The following is a 20,610-nucleotide window of genomic DNA, read 5'->3' on the forward strand; positions in this document are numbered from 1 at the left end:
TTATTTGCCATATGGAATTTCTTTTTGCATATCCTAGCTTGCTCTCCATGAGACACACAGACACACAGGTGGGGAGAGAGAAGCTTGGGGTCAGAATGCAGGGTCAGCCATTTATAAGGCGCCCCTGGAGCAGTTGGGGTTAAGCTCAGGGCCTTGCTCAGGTGTCCAACGGAGTAGGATTTCTCTGCCGGCTGCGGGATTTGAACCGACAACCTTCCAGCCACAGGCAGATCCTTAGCCACAGAGCCACTGCCCTGCACCGGAGCCTTAACAGGGCCTGTGATGTGTGTTTAGAATCTAGATCTTGTTAGAGCTGTTGAAATCCCAGCTTAATTCTCTACATTCCTCCTGTTCAGGCTGTTAGTTGTTTTCTTGTTGCCAGGCATACTCTTTGTTTCATTCTTATGTTTATTTTTCTACTTCATAAATATATTGGCAAAGTTTCCTTCTTCTTCACTATGCTGATGAAGAGTTTTTAGTGAGATGTATGATGCTGTTCTGCCTAAAGTCCTCTTTAAAGTTGGACTAGTTTCTGCTTCACAGTTAAAAACACTAACTGCTCATTAGGGAACAAGGTCCATGCTGCTTGTCACTGAATAACGTAGCCACTGACAATTTTCCCTGTGTCTTAGAGGACAGTACTGATCACTAATCATAGACTAAGTTTGTCTCATTTAGGTCCTGCAGTTTGCTTACTGCTTTATAGTGGGAGGTAATAAAAATGCAACCAATGAGTATTTAGAAATTTAAAAAAAAAAATGTGATACCAAATTAAGTTCAGATAACACATTCCCTATATTTAGGAATGAAAACTGGTCAGATGGTGTCTTGGTTTCTCTGGCACATGATGTGACAGAACAGTGAAAACACACAGTAGACAAGTTCTCTGTGGTCTAGGTTTAGTATAGTCCAAAACTGCTCCTATTTGTCTCCACTGAGATGAACCAGCCTCACTGTAAACTAAAAGATCTAGTAGTTCATGGAGGCAAAACTGGGTTCTCATTAACAAAAGACTCTTCACAGGACAGTCTGCTTTTTTAAACCGCTGCCCAATTATGAGAAATGCTTCTCTAGACCAGATATTGTATTGCTGTTGTGTACTAAATGAACAGGTTTACTGAAATATAAAAACAGCCCTTTGCCTCTAAATTAAGTCTTTGCCATGATCACAAGTATATAATATATTCCAGTCCCTAAAGAGTAGCCCAAACAAATCTACAGCTGGTGCTTTAAATCTGTAGGCAGAAGTTCATACAGTGCCTATTCTTGGTGAGTGCCATTTTGAAGAACTGTAAAGACTCAGGTTACAATACAGCAGAGTAAATGTACAAGCAAATACACAGAATTAAAGTAACATTGTGCTGCAGTTCTTGGTTGTAGATTTAATATTGGTTCCAAACATTTTAGTTTAATAACATTTTTACAAAGTTTTGATAATGTATTTGACTTAGGTTTAAATTAAGATGTGCAGCTGTTTTATTACCTTTAATAATAATAATAATAATAATAATAATTACTTACACTTATATAGCGCTTTTCTGGACATTCCACTCAAAGCGCTTTACAGGTAATGGGGACTCCCCTCAACCACCACCAATGTGCAGCATCCACCTGGATGATGCGACGGCAGCCATAGTACACCGGAACGATCACCACACATCAGCTATTAGTGGGGAGGAGAGCAGAGTAATGAAGCCAATTCATAGACGGGGATTATTAGGAGGCCATGATTGATAAGGGCCAATGGGAAATGTGAAACACCCTGGGATTTTTAATGACCATAGAGAGTCAGGACCTCGGTTTTATGTCTCATCCGAAGGATGGTGCCTTTTTACAGTATAGTGTCCCTGTCACTATACTGGGGCATTAGGACCCACATAGACCGCAGGGTGAGCGCCCCCTGCTGGCCCCACTAACATCTCTTCCAGCAGCAACCTTAGTTTTTCCCAGGAGGTCTCCCATCCAGGTACTGACCTTGCTCGCACCTGCTTAGTTTCAGTGGGTTGCCAGTTGTGAGTTGCAGGGTGACATGGCTGCTGGCTGCATTGTAATGTAAAATATCTCCACTGAATTCCATTTCACAGTTAAAGAGACAGAGATCAGTTAATGCATAGATCACTGAGAATAATCATCAGGCGCTTTTAGACAGTCTAGATTAATTTGTTTGCCCAGTGATGACGACTGCAGCTTCTGCTGTGATGTGACATCCTAGAATACTATAAGACTATACCAAAAGACTACTGTAGAATATTATAAAATGTCTCTTTGCCAGCCAGGAGTCCTAGAGAACACCGGTCAAATAAAATTTTAGGTTAAATAAAATTGAAGGAACTACGTGCATGGATTTAAGCAAAAAACATATTTCAGAAAATCTGAATTAAAAGTAAGACCACAGGAGTCCAGCAGATGTGCTGCACCATGACTGTGTTGAATCTGCATTGTTGCAGATAATCCAGATTTATAATAATAATAATAATAATAATTGCTTACACTTATATAGCGCTTTTCTGGACACTCCACTCAAAGCGCTTTACAGGTAATGGGGACTCCCCTCCACCACCACCAATGTGCAGCATCCACCTGGATGATGCGACGGCAGCCATAGTGCGCCAGAACGCTCACCACACATCAGCTATCAGTGGGGAGGAGAGCAGAGTAATGTAGCCAATTCATAGAAGGGGATTATTAGGAGGCCATGATTGGTAAGGGCCAAATGGAAATTTGGCCAGGACACCGGGGTTACACCCCTACTCTTTTCGAGAAGCGCCCTGGGATTTTTAATGACCACAGAGAGTCAGGACCTCGGTTTTACGTCTCATCCGAAGGACGGCGCCTGTTTACAGTATAGTGTCCCCATCACTATACTGGGGCATTAGGACCCACATGGACCACAGGGTGAGCGCCCCCTGCTGGCCCCACTAACACCTCTTCCAGCAGCAACCTTAGTTTTTTCCCCAGGAGGTCTCCCATCCAGGTACTGACCAGGCTCACACCTGCTTAGCTTCAGTGGGTTGCCAGTTGTGAGTTGCAGGGTGATATGGCTGCTGGCATTGCTTATTGATTTATTGTGACAGACACTGTACCAATTAAATAAGCAGAAAACGTTATTTGCCGAGTGGTGAATAGGGTTTTAGATTTAAGTGCTGGTGGGTGGTGGACAGTGCTGAGGGTTTTAGAAGGTTTCGTTACCCTCTAGCACACTGATGATGCAGTATATCAATCCCGTTTATTTCAGACACTTACCGTGCAATCTGTACGTATTTGGACAGTGACACGATTTCTGTTGTTTTGGCTCTGTACTCCAGCACATTGGATTTGAAATGAAAGTGCAGAATGTCAGCTTTAATTCAATGGTATTTATGTCTATATTGAGTGAACCATATAGGAATCACAGCCCTTTTTATACATAGTCCTCCCGTTTTAGGGGACCAAAAGTAATTGGACATTTGGCTGCTCAGTTGTTTCTTGGCCGGCTGTGTGTTGTTGCATCATTAGTTCATGCACAAGAGAGCTAACAAAAGGTCTAGAGTTGATTCTAGATGTGGCATTTGCATCTGGAGTCCTTTTGCTCTCTCAATATGAGGACCAAAGAAGTGTTATGCCATTAAAGTGGGCCATCATGAGGGTGAAAAATTAGAATAAATCAATCAGAGACTTAGCACAAACATTAGGTGTATCAAAATCAACTGTTTGGTACATTAAGAAGCAAGAATGCACTGGTGAGCTTAGCAATAGCAAACGACCTGGTAGACCACAGAAGACCACAGTAGTGGATGACAGAAGAATACTTTCAATCGTGAAGAAAAACCTAGAATCGGTTTTAATTCATCAATTGCAAAGGATTTGCAAACATGCCAAATTTTGTTTAAGATTTATTTGAATGTGTCCAATTACTTTTGGTCCCATGAATTTGGGGGACTTTGTATAAAAGGGGCTGTGATTCCTATATGGTTCACCCAATATAGACGTAAGTACCCTAGAATTAAAGCTGACATTCTACACTTTTACCTCATAGTCATTGTTTCATTTCAAATCCAATGTGATGGAGTACAGGGCCAAAAGAGCAAAAATTGTGTCACTGTCTAAATACTTATGGACTACACTGCATGTGGGTCATGGCTTTGTGTGTATTAGTTGTGTTTTAAATGGTTTATACCCCGACTCTCTCATCTTGGTGCTTAGTTGTTGTTGAGGTCATGATAGTTCAAGTTGAAGATGGAGGTCTGGCGGTATCCAATCTGACTACGTTGTTTCCTTCAGGGTTCCTGCTTTTCCTTTCCCCTTATTTCATTTTCTTTTCTCTTTGTAGTTTCCTGTGCCAAACTCAAGAGGAAGAAGAACTGGTTTGGAACTGCTATCTATGTGGAGGTAGCTACGGATGGAGAGGCCAAGAAAACTGCAAAATCAAACAGTTCTTCTAATCCAAAGTGGGATGAACGCTTGACGCTGTAAGATCGTTTTTTCTTTTCTTGTCATAGTTCATATGTCTGTGGAATCAACCACTTGAGCTACAGTCATGGGATTACAAAGTCATTTACTTTAATGTGAAACTGTGACCACTATCTTTGTCTTCTCTCTTAGTGATAATATACATTTTTGTGTTCTGTGTCCATGGATAATCCATTAATCAGTATTTGTTACTGTATTTGTTGCTGTGTAATTTGTTTCTCAGAAGCATTGGCCTGATTACATTTTGTGTGCTAAAATGCAGATGAACAGGAAGTATGAGGTGACTGGGGGCATTGTGTAGTTATGTAGCTTTCAGCATCTCTTGCTTCTCACTGTGCCAGGGTACTCCTCCCAAAACCTTTATTAGTTATTATTTAGAGCATCAGGGATTTGGTTCCTATGGTTCCAGCTTTTTGCTGTTGTGTCATATGTAAATAAACAAGTGCTTTTGAAGTACAGCATTTATTTTCTTTTGGTAGTTCAGCTGTTCAGTGTGTGAAAAGCATATACTGGTTTTCTTCATCCTCAGCATACTTAAAATAAACTAATAGTCTGTGCTGAATTTGTTTTGGAGTTCATTGGAGCCATTCTGTAAGCAGAGGATACGAAGCCTTGTGATGTGCTGTGCTGGGCAGCCAGAGTAGATTGCAGCATCGACTCCAACGGGGGTATGAAAAGAGTGGCAGGCAGACATCAGATGCAGATAAAAGAATTTGCACTGGTTTTGAGTCCTAGGTTTGATTCTGGACTGGGTGCTTACTCTGAGGAGCCTGGATTTAATCTGTGTTCTCAGGTTTCCTCTCGCCTTCTGTACGCATGTTGGCTAGGTTAGTGTCTCTACGTTGTCCCTGTGTGCTTGTGTGTTCCCTGTGAAGGACAGGTGTTCTGTCCAGCGTGTCCAGTCTTGTACCCTGTGTTTTCTGTGGACTCAGGAGTCACCAGGACCTGTATCGGGAATAATCAGATTTCGGATAACAAATGGGTAGTTTTTTTGCAGCTTACAGGTTTGCTTTTTCAGCTGTGCATTTCAGTGTCTCTAATAATTCACATTCTAACCTGGGGAAAAATGCAGTTAAAAAATGGCTGAAGTACAGTGTGGAGAATAGGAGGAAGTGATTGAGTTTAATGCCAGTCTAGTACCCACTGCGCACCCTCTTCATGCTCTGCTTCAAGATTCCCTGTGCGCTGAATATTAATATCACACTGCAGAGATGAAAGTTTGCCTGACAGCTGGTTTTCAGGACCTTCTTCTTGCCATTAAAATGAAGGTGTAATTATTTGTGGAGTAAGCATTTTTAATTTCTTGCATTTAATTTCTTCTCATAAGAGTTTAAAGGTTGTGAATATCAAGTAAGTGGGTTTCAGTAACATTGTACATTCCACAATTTCTAAACTGATTTCTAATATTGGTACTACACTCCACAATACTTTATAGGTTACTTTCATCCAAGTATAGTGAACATCAGACAGCATATTAATCAGTCATATAATATTTCCTTAAATTGTACTTAGTACTAAAAAGCAATTAAAAATATCCTTAATCTAAGTGATTGTTCAAAATAATTTCTCTGAGCTGCCATAATAAATATTTTCAGCAGCAGGTGACAGAGTCAACCAAGAAGAAAACTATGGTAAAACCAGGTATAGCACAAGTCTGTAAAACTGCATTATCTTGACTTCCGCTCTGGTTTGTAAGTGATAGAAAAGGGAACTGATATCCAGTAATACACACAGGTGTGACAGACTTTAGCCACTGTGGACATGAGGCTGTGAAAGATAAGGTATCTGAAACTGCTGTTTTTTAAATGTGACTTTAAAATGAGGAGTTTATAGCTTTCAATGTCTTGAGTGTTTATGATTTAATTGTTAGCCTACATCTAACTAGTGTTACCGTGATGCTAATTTGTTTTGTAAATTATTAAACATTGTTCATACTCAACCTGCATTAACTGCACATGTGATTTTTCAAGTTATCATTGCGTGAGATTTCCTTAGTATCTTTTGATATGTTTGAAATCTACCAAGAATTGTGTTTGAGAAGAATTCTTGAAGCTAAGTGACACAAAGTGAATGGACAGAATACCTGGGATGACGTCTGTCTGCTTCTCCTCCATTCATTCTGAAATTAAGCTTTACACAAGCTCTGCTTGTGGACTAACCCACTGGTTTTTATCCAGCTGTTTGGGGGGCATTGGGGCTCCTCAGAGACTGTCTAGGGGTCCCTAGAAATAAAGGGAACCTCAAATCTAGTAACCTTTAAAATCAGTCTTGTTAAAGCGGTGATCTCCTATGTAGTACTGCTTTTAATATTTTATAATATTATAATCATCATGCTGAAGTCTTATGTTTGTGTGTACATATGGGGTCCTTGTTGAGAAAATGATTTTTTGCCAAAAAAAGATTGAAAATCTATGGTATAGGCAGAAGCCACCACAGAGAGGCCTTAACCACATCTGTCCAAGTGGTACAGAGCTACAAATATTTTATATTGTTATATAGGTAATAGTAGTAAACATACATTAAATGCATTGAATGTACACTACTGTGTGTATTTTCCATTTCACCATGTATCACTATGCACAGACTCATTGGCTCATAAATACCAAATCACCTAAACCGTGGAAGACTGGCATTATGATATGAAAATTGAAAAATATAGATGGCTACATAGGTGGTTCAGTTCTGTTTAAATGGTGTCCTTGAGGCTCTGACTTGCTTGTAAATTATTGAATCTTTATGAATGTGCCTAGAATAACATCTTTATTTCTTTTTCAGGAATGTAACACCACACACCAAATTGGACTTTAAAGTATGGAGCCATCATACCCTGAAAGCCGATGTTCTGTTAGGAAAAGCCACTCTAGACATTAACCAGGTCTTGGAGCTACATGAACGAAAATGTATGCTTGGGAGTTTTCCTTTTCTATATTTTACTCTAGAAGGAGGCTAAGAATAATCTAATTGCACTTATACTTATGTTGCAGCTTCTTTATACTTAGTAAACCACAAGTGAGAGGGTTTCATTTTTCCCAAAAAATCAATGCAGCGTTAATAATGAGAGTTCACATTATATCTGAATGTAAGCTACAGATCAATGCTAAGATGAAACCTTTGGGAATATGAAACTGATAGATGCCAAAAAATATCTAATTGTACTGTATGTAGGAGGCAGCTGAGCTAGATACTTGGCTTGTTCTTGTTCGTAAGCTGTTACGTTCTTAAGTTTTCAGTTTGTTTATCCATATTAAGTACATATTAAGATGTGCTTGAGCATTTTTCTATTTTAATATGTTTAGGTTTATCTGAATAAAAGACGACTCCTCTTAAACCCTGAACGCTCTTTAAGACAGTTTAGACTCCTACAGCTAGCAGGACTCTGCCATTAATAATCTCTCCTTCGCTCTGTTGTTTTGCAGTGGAGAATGTCAGAGAGGTCCTGAAGCTCACCCTGGAAAACAAGAGTGGAGTGATCCCCACAGGGGAGCTGACAGTTATACTCGATGGCTTGGCCCTCGATCAGGATTCACTGCCCAACGGCAATACAGACTTGACCAGTAAGTAGTTCACGGTTTCTGTGTTTTTAATGGCTTCAGGCCAAATTATAATCGGACTCCTACATGCAGACTGCTGTCCTGAAAGGTCCATTCCACTGACTGGATTGCTGCTGTCATCCATAATTTTAATTGAACTCTGAATGTGTCATCTGAACCTTGTTTAAAATTTTGCGAATGCAGAGGAGATTCAGATTTGGTTGCTAAGGCTTAATGACATCCCAAGATCTAGGCAAGGCTCATTGAAGGTTTATTGATGTGGTTTGGTGAGTAATTGATCTCTTCTGTTCCCTAGAAGTTCAGCAGAATGGTAATGCTATTCATGAAAATGGAGGTGAAACTTCTACAAGGGCTCGATCAAGGTAAAACCATTTGAAAATTTTGATCTACCAACAGATCATCCCAGTATGTCTCAAAATATTTGGAAATATTTGGAATCTTGAGAATTTGGATGTGCCTGCAGGGGAAGACAGCAGTCCAGAGGTGTCCTTGGCTTGTTTCTACACTTATTTATTCACTTTACATTCTATTCTGTAGGCTACAGCAGCTTAGTTTTTTATTCCACCTGATGTCAATATTTTTCATGTCTTGAAACAAAAAACTGTTCCGTTGACATAGTATTTACAAGTTCCTAATCCTTTTAATTGCAGTGTTATCTATGATACTATGTTATACAAAGTTCATTGTTGTCGATAGCCATATACATTGTTAATATACATTCTTATGCACATAAGGTGGAGTAATTAAATGATTATTTAAATTAAACAGCCAAAAAAGTCCAGTTGCCTTCATAAAATTTGATATTTAAAGGAAATGTTACTTCTTGGCTAAAACTTACCACACAACAATGAATTTACTTGTTTAGATGCAGAACATATTTCATATATTACAAACTAGATGCTGCTGATCAGATAGTAAAACAAGAGGGGGCAGTTGCACAGCGTAACAATACTAGAGTAGGCCAGCTTCCCTGGGGAATTTTTGGAAGTTTCCTGCAGAGCTGAAAAATGTGGTTTGAATGCTGCCACATAATAAGTTATGGAGTCGAACAAGAGAAAAATAAGCATCTCCCCTCTGTTTTTCACAATGCAAAACAGGCGTTGCTTTTGTTTTGAGGTCACACCCATGGACAGAACACAGTGAGAGAGTAAGCGCTCCCAAAAGTGAGGCCATCGTCACCATTGTGATGAGAACACTGTTGACAAAACAAAAGGCCTGATTTATCAAGGATGCCATGTGACCGCAAGCGTTTCCTGAGCGTGACAATAGTGTCTCTCAATTTTCAAAATTAGCAGGATTCCAGTTGGTTTTCCTTTTGTAAGATTTCACTGAGTGCTCAGCTGTTATGTTTTGGTGCTAGTGTTTCAGTGAGTTCCTTAGTAGCTTAGTATGACATATCAGTATTTGCACAAAGATATAGCTCTTTTGTGAGCAGTGGTTCACTCTTGATTTTTGTCTTGATCCAAATTACATGTTGCAAAAATGTTACACGGTCTGTTTTTTTCGTTGGTGCTTATTTTGTGTTAGTTTGTATAAAAACCTAAACAGTTGAACAATATTTGAGTATATAGCCAGTCTCAAGCTGGTAGCATTGCATTCCTCTGGATATTATCATGGATGCCGTGTAGCATGAAGATAAAGTTATGACCTTAAAAGAGTTATAAAAAAATAATTTTCTAATCTGTATGTAATCTGTATGTTGTCCAAGGGATCATTGATGAATTTGAAATAATTGTATGCATCAGACTTTTGGGTCCACTGTATTTATGCATGCTGAATAGACGTAATAAGACTACAGATGCCTGTGATGTGTCTATGGCAGTGAAATGGCTCCCCTTGCAGTTGCTGGGTGATAGAATGTTCAAATCTCCCATAGGCAGGTGTCAGAGAAGGGTGGTGCAACCCAAGAGTACTCTTCTGTTTATGAGACTTTAGTGGAGTGTGAAGTAAGCAAAGGGAAGGGTTAGGTTAAAATATTTTGAAGTAGTTTTTTACTCAGTGTCAAAGAGTATGTTGGTGAAGGTATGTCTTTCAGTGTGTCTAAAGTGACCCTGATGTACTCCTGTATTTAAAGTACTTTGTACAAAGATTTTATGTCATATTTGTGGAATAAGTTATAATATGCGTTTTCCCCACAATGTGTTGAAACGGAAGTGTTATTCTGAAGGTGGTTAACACTATTTAGAGACTATTGAATCTTCCTAGTGTTTTCTGTACCACTATTAAGAAGTTGACTAAAATGTTACTTTAAGAGATAGTAATTTCCAGTTTTATTATGTTAACAGTTTGAGTTTTGTTTGCCAAATGAGGGTGTAGTTATTAGTTTTACCAGAAATATCTCTTTAGTCCCATTGTGTTGTTTTACAACAGACCCCCAGAGTTAAGCCCATGAAGTTAAAGTAAATGGTTGGGTGAAACTTTGTAATTAAATTTTAGAAACTTGGCAAGATGGGCTGAATGACCTGAATGCCTCCCCTTACCTTTAAAGTTTTCTGGCCGTTTTAGGATGTGGAGTTCTGGTGGGGCCATAGTTGTTATAAATGGGAGGTTTATAAGGATTAGTTTTAAGTAGTAAGAGTTGTTTTTCATGAAATAAGTGACAGCATCATGTAGGAGTTGCGTGAGAGCGGCTGTGTTTTGAAGGTCTTCCCTAAAGGGGAAGTGCTGCTGCTGCTGCAGGTTCATTCACATAGGAAGTTGCCTGTCTAGGGAAATTGACTAACAGAGCTGAGGAAAAGCTGTGACCATTACTCAGGCACACTTTAATGTTCTTCCTGCTTTATTGGAATTTTAAACATCTTATGTATGTAGTAAGGATGAGCCAGACATTTGTGATGTTGGGACAGTCACACATGGGCATGACTAAAAGCCCTTGCAGTCTTTGCTGTGCTGGTATTTCCATAAGAAAACAGTTCATGGACATCATTCAGTACATTGTCCACTATCAAGAGTCTGCTTCTAAATTCAGGAGATCCACAACTACAGGATTTCCTAGTGTTGGCTAGGGTACCTCTTAGAATAATGATACATAGACTACATACCCCAGTGGCGGGCCAGTAAGAGGGAGAACAGTAATTGATCCGTGTTGCCTTGATTTGTTCCAGTTCTATCAGTGGCAGCTCCAGTGGAGTAGACAGTCAGGCACCCTCCACATCTTCTGGGCAGAGTGTCTCCAGTATTCCCATCGTAAATGGAGATGGCACTTCTTCTCCCTTGCACGGAACAACCAGCCCTGGAAACACCCCAGCTCCAAAGCCGTCAGACACTGAGACAACTGACAGGACAGGTAAACTCTACATCCAGGTGTAAATAAATGGAATGAAATGGAGACTGATAATCTTGCAGGATTTCTGCATTTTTACTATCTCGCAGAGCTATAATGATAAAGATCCCTCTGAAATTTCTATTGCAGTACAGGTTCCATTTTTTTAAAGGGAGGCTTATTTCCTTTGCTTTTGCCAGTCAGCTGATCTGTAGTAATGAAGTTGGGTAGGTTTAGGAAGATAATGGCTTCTGCTCCTTTTGAATATTAAATGTCTTTAGTTTGGTGAGTTCTTTTTTCCAAATCTCACACACTGTTGTTTTTATGTAGAAAAGTCTTAAGATGTTTGACAACTGAAGGTCGTAATGCAGTTTGCTTTGCTACAGCTGCAAATAGCTAAGACATTACTTGTCTTAAAACTGTTTATGCTGTGTGTTCTTATAAATGTGAATTGTTCCAATAAATGTGCTGTTTATTTTACTCAATTGGGGTAGGCCACTGTTATCACAAAACCTGCAATAATTGAAATGGGGAGTAAAGCATCTCTTCCCCTCAGCCTCTCTCCCGATCTTCCCCCTCTCATTCCCTCTTGACCTCTCTGTATCACTTCCAGGCACAATAAAATACAATAAGGATTTTGTTTTGTCAGTACACAGGCTGTGCTATAGTGAAGAGAGTCTATAAAGTAGTTTGAAATTAAAGGGGTTCTACTTAAAATACAGTTTAATATGTACCTATACAGTTTTATTTTTATTTCACCTGTCTCACAATATTAAATAACAGTGTTGATTCATATTCATATTTGAGTATATAGCAATAAAGTGTTCCTATATATAGGCGATTTGAGAGTTAAGTATCTCAAGAACCACCCTTTTACTTTCTTCCCCTTTCCCCCCAGTAAATGGTGATATTCCTGGCTGTACTCCTGCCATGCAAGATGTGCTACCTTCTGCTGGCTGTTTGGCAGGTGGCTGTGATGCTGCCACATCTACTCCAGTAGTGAATCCTGGACCAGCCCCCTCACCGCCACCCCCTGTGCCTGAGAGCCCTCCAATGGTGGCAACAAGTGGTGGTGCCCAAGCTCCCTCTTCCTCCACGTCGGTCAGCGAGTCCAGGGCCAACAGCAGCAGTGCAGCAGAGGGAGGAAAACCCAGACAGCAGACAGGCAGTGCCAGCACAGATCCCCTTCCACCTGGGTGAGTCTGGTGCCTTCAGGAGCTGATAGAAACATGGTCTTGTGTGTTCCAATCAAGGAGCAAAATATCCCAAATTGTCACTTAATTCTGTCTTGTAAATATGAAAGGTTGAAATCTTCAAAGCAGGTTACCAACTCATATCTGTTTGGCCCAATTCTCAGAGTTAATCTATACTTAATGTTGTGTCGTGTCACGCTGGGTGTTGAATAGATCTTGTGCAAGCGCATAGTTTTTTTGTCACTGTGAGCTTGCACACAATCCTAACCTGCCCGTGTCACTGCTTTAGGCAATTTAGGTTAAGGCTTTGTAGTCGCATACTGGAGGGGCATAAAGTTTTCCTGATCTAGTAATCCCTGATTCTCATGTTGATGTAGACTTAAAACAGCGATGCTTTACACCTGCTTATCAGCACCTAGTAAGAAAGGGGTTTGTACTTGCCCTAGTCACCACAGTGTTTTCTAGAAGTGGGCCAGCGTGATGTCAGCAAAAACAGAAAACAATTTTAGGGCAAAGTTTGTGAGGTGGAATGTTTGTAATAGCCATTCAGAAAGCGAAGGTTAATATTACAATGGCTTGGCTCTTATTAATGTCTCTCTGGTGTTTTGGCCTGAAGGTGGGAGCAGAGGAAAGACTTGCATGGCAGGACCTACTATGTTGACCACAACACGAGAACCACAACATGGGAGAGACCACAGCCGTTACCACCTGGGTGAGCTGCAGTGGAGACAAAAAACACGGTTTCTGTCTCGAATGGTACTAGTAATAGGAAAAACAAAGTACAACGGAAATAGTTAGGAGCATCAGAAATCCCAAAAACTATAGTATATGAAATGTTCCTGCAATGGAAAGTGCTGTTTAGTAATTTATACTGTTGTACTGTCTTTTCAGTCTCGGGTTCTATTAATAATTTCTGTTTGTCTTCCTCAAAATGCATTTAATTTGAATGTTTCCTTAGTTTGTCATAGCAATCATGGAGGTGCAGTGCAAAAAGAAAGCCGTCCTGCCTATAAAGGCAAGAGTGCTTTGGAGGGCATCCTGTGAATCAAAAAGCATCATAGTTCAGAGGCTACTGTTTAAATCAGGACTGCTTAAGCATTGGCTCCTAGTTGACCAGGCACTGACAAGCTGCAGCTGTACAAGAGTGCGCTGAGGTAATGTCAGCATGCTGTACAACAGTGCCCTCCTGTGGCTGCTGTGTGCCCACGAACTTGCAGGGCTTTCATCAACCAGTGCGTGCTCTGCTGGGGGCAATGTGGAGAAATGGGGGGCAGCTCGACGGTGCAAATTCTGGAGGAAGGCGTGCTCACACTTTTCTATGCTGGACTGTGTAGCTCTGAGCAGACTTTTGTGGACATTGCCCATTTCAGCCTGTAAGTAGGGATGCAAAACCTTGCCTCCTTGTACACACAAAACTTTTTAACCTAACCCTAACCTGAGCTGAAAGGATAGAAGGTTGTGCCCCTCTTGAGCAAGGCAAGAGGATGTGTATGAAAAGTAATGGGACCCAGATTACATACGTGTAAATGTGATTTATACAAGGTTACTTAGATACTTTTTTTTGTGAAAGTAATCTCTGTATACGCGCATCCTAACCAACATAGTTTTCCAGAAGGAAGGCATGTGTGCTCCATAGATTTGATTGTATGTCAGCCTTGACTCGGGGGGGTATGAACCTAGTTGGCTAAGCCAGTAGCATAAATGTCATACAAGATGTTCATGAAAGACAACTTTATTTGGATGAACATAAGCTGTGACAGATGATCATACACTATCTCCATACTCACAGCAACTAACAAGCATCATCAGTTTAACAAAAACTGCAGTTTTTCATTGAAGTGTTGAAGTAAACAAGGTTTATTTCCAGACCTTCATAGTTTTTGGAACCAGGCTTTTTCCATTGTGAAATTCAGAAAACATTTTTTAAAATAATTACAACCAGGTTTAGAACATTAGATAATATGGAAAGTGCTTAAAAGACTTGTGCTTTAAGGCATGGAGGTATTTTGTTATTAAATTATTAAATCTTAATATTGACTTGTTTGTCATAGCGTTCTGGCACTACGGGGGAGTAGTTCTATAACACATGAAATTCCCCAGAATAAGTGTCCTTTCTGGGGGAGTCAGTGTGGGGTGAAATGATGTTGCTGTGAATGTGTTGCATAAACTGTTGCTGATGTCAAGGTATTCATTTCTGCAGCTGGGAGAGAAGAGTGGATGACAGAGGAAGAATCTACTATGTAGATCACAACACCCGAACAACCACTTGGCAGCGCCCTACAATGGAGTCTGTCCGCAACTTTGAGCAATGGCAGTCACAGCGCAGCCAGCTGCAAGGAGCTATGCACCAGTTCAACCAACGATACCTCTACTCGGTATGCTTTGGTGGAATAGTTCATTTTAGGTCCCATTACGAATCAGAATTTTTAAACAGATGAACTGTTCTCCTCAGTTGCTTTCTTACTGGACTTATTAACATTTTGAGATTAATTTGTTAAGGCCAGCAAACTTGTAATTCTCTTATGGCCAGAAATGTCACTCTTCCAGTAGCTGTTAAAGAAAAACATCCAGCTAAGCACTTGAGTGACTTGTCAGGAGCAGTGAATACAGCTTCTCTGTAAAGGCCAGGTTTTTGGTGATTTTTTTTCTCCCTCTAACATAGATCTTTATTTTAATGTAAACAGGCCTCAATGATGTCAGCAGAAAATGATCCATTGGGTCCTCTGCCTCCAGGCTGGGGTACGTATGATGTGAATTCCAGACAAGCTCTTTTGAATTGGATAACTAGCAAGAGTAATCCCTTGTCCGTTTTTCAGAGGCAGGGAAAGAAAACAGTTCAGTTTCCTTTCTAGTGGTGATGTTAACATACAGGACAAATTAACATGTTGGTAATTATAGCTGTAAGTCCACTTGTCTTACAAAATTAATGAAATTCACAAATGCAGCTGGGGGAGACAGTGTTTGAAGTTGCAGATTGGATTGCCTTTGAAAACTGTTTAAAGTTTCAGTGAAATCTCTAGACAAGCCTGAAGAACCGTTTGAATGTTTTTTTTTCCTAAGGATGTATAACTAGCTTGGAAAACCATAATTTCAGCCCCAAAGTTTAAAGTAGAATGATTAGTTTTTCCTACGAGTGACTGCTGGAACAGTGAAGAACATGCCAAGTGAGGTTTGCAATTTATTTATTGTTATTGCGGGTTTGAATCCAGGCCATGCTGAGCTGCTAGTAGTTGTAGACAGCAGTAAATTCATTTTCCTTACCACAGCACTTAGTCTCAGCCACCTGTAGAACAGTTCCCCAGTGAGATCAGTTATGGCCTTCCTGGAGCTTTTTTGTTTGATTTACAATATCAGCTGTTCCGGATCATGGTAGACCTCAATATCAGAGGGCCACCTTACCTTACATGCGTTTGTGGTTGGATGCTGTAGAGCTAAATTTATATGGAGAAGGTATACATGAGAACATACGGAACTGGGCTAGGGCAGTTTATTTAGAATGTCACAAGCACAATGTAAACAAAGCCTGCCTCTCATTCCTTTGACACAGAGCTCAATGTGCCGTCCAGCAGTGAGAGACTTGCCCCACCTCATCTGTGAAGCTCTTTCTCTGTTTTTTCCAGAGCGACGGGTGGACTCTAACGACCGGGTATACTTTGTGAACCATAACACCAAAACCACACAGTGGGAGGACCCTCGCACTCAAGGGTGGGTGTATGAGACCAGTTGTTTTAAGTTTTGTTGCAAGTTTTCCTTAACTTGGATTTATCTCAGTTTGTAACTTGTGTAGATAAGTGAATTTTTTTGATCAAGGGATACATATACATATTCCTCTGTGCTCTAGGAACGCCCTAGTTCAAATAAATCTTATAACGGCCCCTCAGTATATTAAATATAGCACTAGTATGTGTCAAAAGCAGTAGGGCAACATAGTTATGATGGCTTAGTCAAGACATTTCCAAGCAGTAGGTGACACACCTGAAGAAGGATCCACGGCCGAAACGTTGTTTTCTTTCTTCTCTTTTCAGAATGGAATAAACCTATTACTTGTTCCTTTGCAGCCTACGCATGCTGACGCAGCTACCCACCTGAACTATAAGTTGTAAAGATGCAGTAACTGCTTTAGATTGTGTTATCATCGCTGTTTTATTTGATAGATTTTTTTTTTGGAGAAGACATGTTATAGAATAAACTAAGGCTTGGAGCTCCTGATGCAAAATGTTGCTAGTGATGCGTTTTCTTTGGAGCAGGTTGCAGAATGAGGATCCACTTCCTGAAGGCTGGGAGATCAGGTACACTCGGGAGGGGGTGCGCTACTTTGTGGATCACAACACCAGGACAACCACCTTCAGTGACCCCCGCACCGGCAAGTCCTCTGTGTAAGTGGGCAACACCAGGAGCTCAGGGCTGACTCTGCTGGTTTCAGGGACACAGGCTCTGTGTCCAGGTGTTGAGGCAATGGGGAGCTTGTACTGGTAATAAGAGGAAGCTCCAATTCTTCAGCTGTAAAGTGGTTGATTACTAAGTCTTATCCTTCTAAACATTGTTGTCAATTATTCTGGTCTGTTAGAACCTGCTAGACAGTAATGTAAGAGCATAAAACACAGTATATAAACAGTGTAACTATAAAGCTATTTGTGTATTCTGTTGCTCCCAAATGCGTGTCAGTCAGATTGTTTCTGTAAAAGTGAATAACAGGTGTTTCGATAATTTGACAGTGCCGTTTAACTCTGGAAATACTTTTTAACATTACATTGCTTTTATGCACATTTCATTTCACTGATATGCATCAGTTTGGGACTAATTAGCAGTAGGTAGTCATTTTTTAGGTACTCTACCTTAGCAGCAGTTTGCTCATTTGGTTTCCTGCCGAATTGCAACCCATTCAGACTCATTTGTGTTGTGGGTTTTTATAACAGTGCAGGACAGTTTACTAAGACAGAACACTGTAAAACTGTTTCTCTTACTGTCTTGCAGCACCAAAGGCCCACAGATCGCATATGAACGCAGCTTTAGGTGGAAACTGGCCCACTTCCGCTATTTATGCCAGGTAATGCCTGATCTATTTTAAGATGTCTCAGTCCTCAGTAGGTTAATTTTTCCTACAAACTCAGCTCAATCCGTTTCTGTGCCACATGTCTTTACAGTCTAATGCACTGCCCAGCCATGTAAAAATCACTGTGTCCCGACAGACATTGTTTGAAGACTCTTTTCAGCAGGTAAGACTTGTCTTTTTTCCTGTCCATTAAATTTTACTTCTGTGTTTGTCATAATCAGACCTGGCATTGAAATTAATCCTGCTGGTTTGTGTTTGCAGATTATGGCCCTGAAGCCTTATGACCTGCGGAGGAGGCTATATGTCATATTCAGGGGAGAGGAGGGGCTAGACTATGGAGGACTGGCACGGTGAGTGAGCAGCAGGCAGAGGTTATATATATTCGAAGCCTTACCATCATACACCGAAATTTTCTCTCCCAGGGAATATCTTTCTATAAAACCAAATGTATTCCCTCCTTCTCTGGGTGACCTTGGATACTTTTACAACTTTTTAAGATGGTCCTGCATTTGTTTATAAATTAAGAATTTTCCCATGTCAGGTTCATTTCATAATGCATTCCTGCTATAATTTTGTTTTTTCAGAGAGTGGTTCTTTCTGCTTTCCCACGAGGTGCTGAATCCCATGTACTGCCTGTTTGAGTACGCAGGCAAGAGCAACTACTGCCTGCAGATCAACCCAGCGTCCACCATAAACCCTGACCATCTGTCCTACTTCTGCTTCATTGGTCGTTTCATCGCCATGGCAAGTGTGCTCCTCCTAAACCTTTTTCCCCTTTTGCCATTTCACTTTTGGTTTTTAAACCTCTTGCCCAGTTTATATCTCAGTCTGGAATTTTGTTTCGTTCTACTGCGTTACCACTTAACAAAGAGCAGTGTTTCTGCCAGAGGTTTCTTGTCCTCACTGTGACCTGGTCCAGGGAGAACCAGGCTCAGGCATATGTATCTTATTGGTGCCTGATGTGTCCAACAGAGCTGCCTTTGTGTGGTGAGGTTGGCTTTCCATTTCTTCCCACATACAGTGCCTTCTTCAGAAAGTATTTACCCCCCCATTGATTATTTCTCGTTCTGTTGTGGTGCAAAGTCAAATTAAAACATACTTAAATGTGATTTTTTCCCCTCCTGTAGGGAGTATTCTTTATAATGTTAAAATGAAATGTATTTTGATGTCTAAAAATTATTAAAAATAAAAATCTGAAAATTACTTGATAAGTATTCACCCCTTTGTTTCAACAACTAAATTGGGTGATGTATTCAGTTATCTTGAGAGATCACACCAAATACGTTAACAAGGTACACCCCGTGTTCATTTTGAATCCACCTATGTTCAGTTGCTTGATTGCACAGTAAATATCATTTTGTGACTTTGTGAGGTCTCACAACTAAAATAGCAGATCAGATCAGCCCTGCTGTCATAAAGACCAAGGAGCTGCCCATGGAACTTTGATAAGAAGTTGTTAAGAGGAAAAAAGCTAAAGATGGTTATAAAAAGATTAGCAAAGCTTTGAACCTTCCTAGGAGCACCGTGATGTCCATTGTAACAAAATGGAAAAAACATGGCACAACCTAGACACTACTAATATCAGGGCGTCCTACCAAATTGAGCAACTGGACAAGAAGGGCAATTGCCAGAGAAGTGACCAAGAGGCCAGCTACAACACTGACAGAGTTGCAGAGCTGTTTGGCTGAAATGGGAGAAACTGTCCAGACATCAACCATCTCTTCAGCACTTCACAGATTCGCCTCTTTGGGAGAGTGGCTAGAAGGAAGCCAGTTCTGAGAATGGCCAACATTAAGTTGTGCCTAGAGTTTGCTAGAAGCCATTTGAAAAACCTGAAACCTTTGGATGAAACTTTTGTGTTCTGATGAGACTAAAGTTGAGCCCTTTGACCTGAAAGCAAAGCGCTATGTTTGGCGCAAACCAAATACTGCCCAACACCCAGGTAATGCCATCCCTACTGACAAGCTTGGTGGTGGCAGCATCATGCTCTAGGGTTGCTTTTCACCAGGAGGAACTGGTGAACCATCAAGGGCAACATGGATGGAGACAAATCCAGGCAGATCCTTGAGGAGAACCTTTTCAGTCAGCCAGAGCTCTGTGTTTAGGGCAAAGATTCATTTTCCAGCAGTGCAATGACCCAAAGCACATGGCAAAAACTATCAAGGAATGGCTTGAAAAAAAGGTTGGTGTTCTGGAATGGGCAAGACAGAGCCCAGACATGAATCCAATTGAAAATTTGTGGTATGACCTGAAATTGCTGTCCACTGACGGTCTCCATCTAATTTGGCGGAGTTGGAGCAAATTTGCATTGAACAATAGAAACAAATTCCACAATCTAAATGTGCAAAGCTCATACAGACATACCCAAGAAGATTAACTGCAGTAATTGCTGCTAAAGGACTATGTACAAAGTATTGACTCGGGGGGGATACTTTTGTAAATGAGAAATGTAAATGAATGATTTTGAATAAAAATAATTTTTATTCATAAATGTGTTTAATGTATTGTGTTATTTAAGGGAGAACAAATTATTTCAATGTGTTAAAATATTGAGGTGTAATAGGAACAAAATGTGAAAAACTTCAAGGGGGTGAATACTTTCTGAAGGCACTGTATCCCCTCAGTTCCCAAGCTGGCTGGGCACCTCCACTTGGCCATAGTGAGCACACATAGTAGCCTCTACCACCCTCTGGATGGGGTCTTTTTAAGATTTTGGTTTTTTAACATGAATGTGACCTACAGATAGTCATTGGTGAATTTTCTGTGAAATAACAGTGGTATACTAGACCTCTGAAGAGGTTTGAGTAGGAAGCTGTAGCAGTCTGTGGAAAGGAATACGGAGCAGTGGAGCTTGTCTCTCCTTCACATACATGAAGAAGGTTCCACAGCCAGAACATGGTGTATTCTTTTCTCTTCACTTTCCAGCTTGGATTTAAACTCCATTATAAGATTATGTATTTGTGCTTTTATATGCATAGATTATATGCATATGCATCAGGTATTCCATGCATATCAACATGTAGTACTGTGCTTGCTTTTGAAACTAGAGTCACTTTTACAGGTAGGTTTTGACATGGATACATGTACACTGTTTTAATAAGG

General features: G+C 40.4%; 1 protein-coding gene across 2 annotated transcripts in view; it reads left to right on the plus strand.

The window, feature by feature from the left end:
* Window positions 1–20,610, plus strand: part of wwp1 (WW domain containing E3 ubiquitin protein ligase 1) — a 48,268-nt gene that overhangs the window by 15,372 nt on the left and 12,286 nt on the right. Inside the window, exons 4-18 of one of the 2 annotated variants that reach the window (XM_088643321.1) lie at window positions 4,310–4,448; window positions 7,225–7,349; window positions 7,866–8,003; window positions 8,296–8,362; window positions 11,105–11,286; window positions 12,161–12,458; window positions 13,072–13,167; window positions 14,656–14,830; window positions 15,140–15,194; window positions 16,076–16,160; window positions 16,703–16,831; window positions 17,430–17,502; window positions 17,600–17,671; window positions 17,770–17,858; window positions 18,093–18,252. In XM_088643321.1, the coding sequence (XP_088499447.1) occupies window positions 4,310–4,448; window positions 7,225–7,349; window positions 7,866–8,003; window positions 8,296–8,362; window positions 11,105–11,286; window positions 12,161–12,458; window positions 13,072–13,167; window positions 14,656–14,830; window positions 15,140–15,194; window positions 16,076–16,160; window positions 16,703–16,831; window positions 17,430–17,502; window positions 17,600–17,671; window positions 17,770–17,858; window positions 18,093–18,252 (1,883 nt within the window). The remainder of the gene's footprint in view (window positions 1–4,309; window positions 4,449–7,224; window positions 7,350–7,865; window positions 8,004–8,295; window positions 8,363–11,104; window positions 11,287–12,160; window positions 12,459–13,071; window positions 13,168–14,655; window positions 14,831–15,139; window positions 15,195–16,075; window positions 16,161–16,702; window positions 16,832–17,429; window positions 17,503–17,599; window positions 17,672–17,769; window positions 17,859–18,092; window positions 18,253–20,610) is intronic. The other variant, XM_088643322.1, reaches the window with a different exon arrangement.

The sequence above is a fragment of the Lepisosteus platostomus genome, chromosome 8 (genome assembly GCF_059453375.1).
Source record: "Lepisosteus platostomus isolate fLepPlt1 chromosome 8, fLepPlt1.hap1, whole genome shotgun sequence".
Lineage (NCBI taxonomy): Eukaryota > Metazoa > Chordata > Actinopteri > Semionotiformes > Lepisosteidae > Lepisosteus > Lepisosteus platostomus.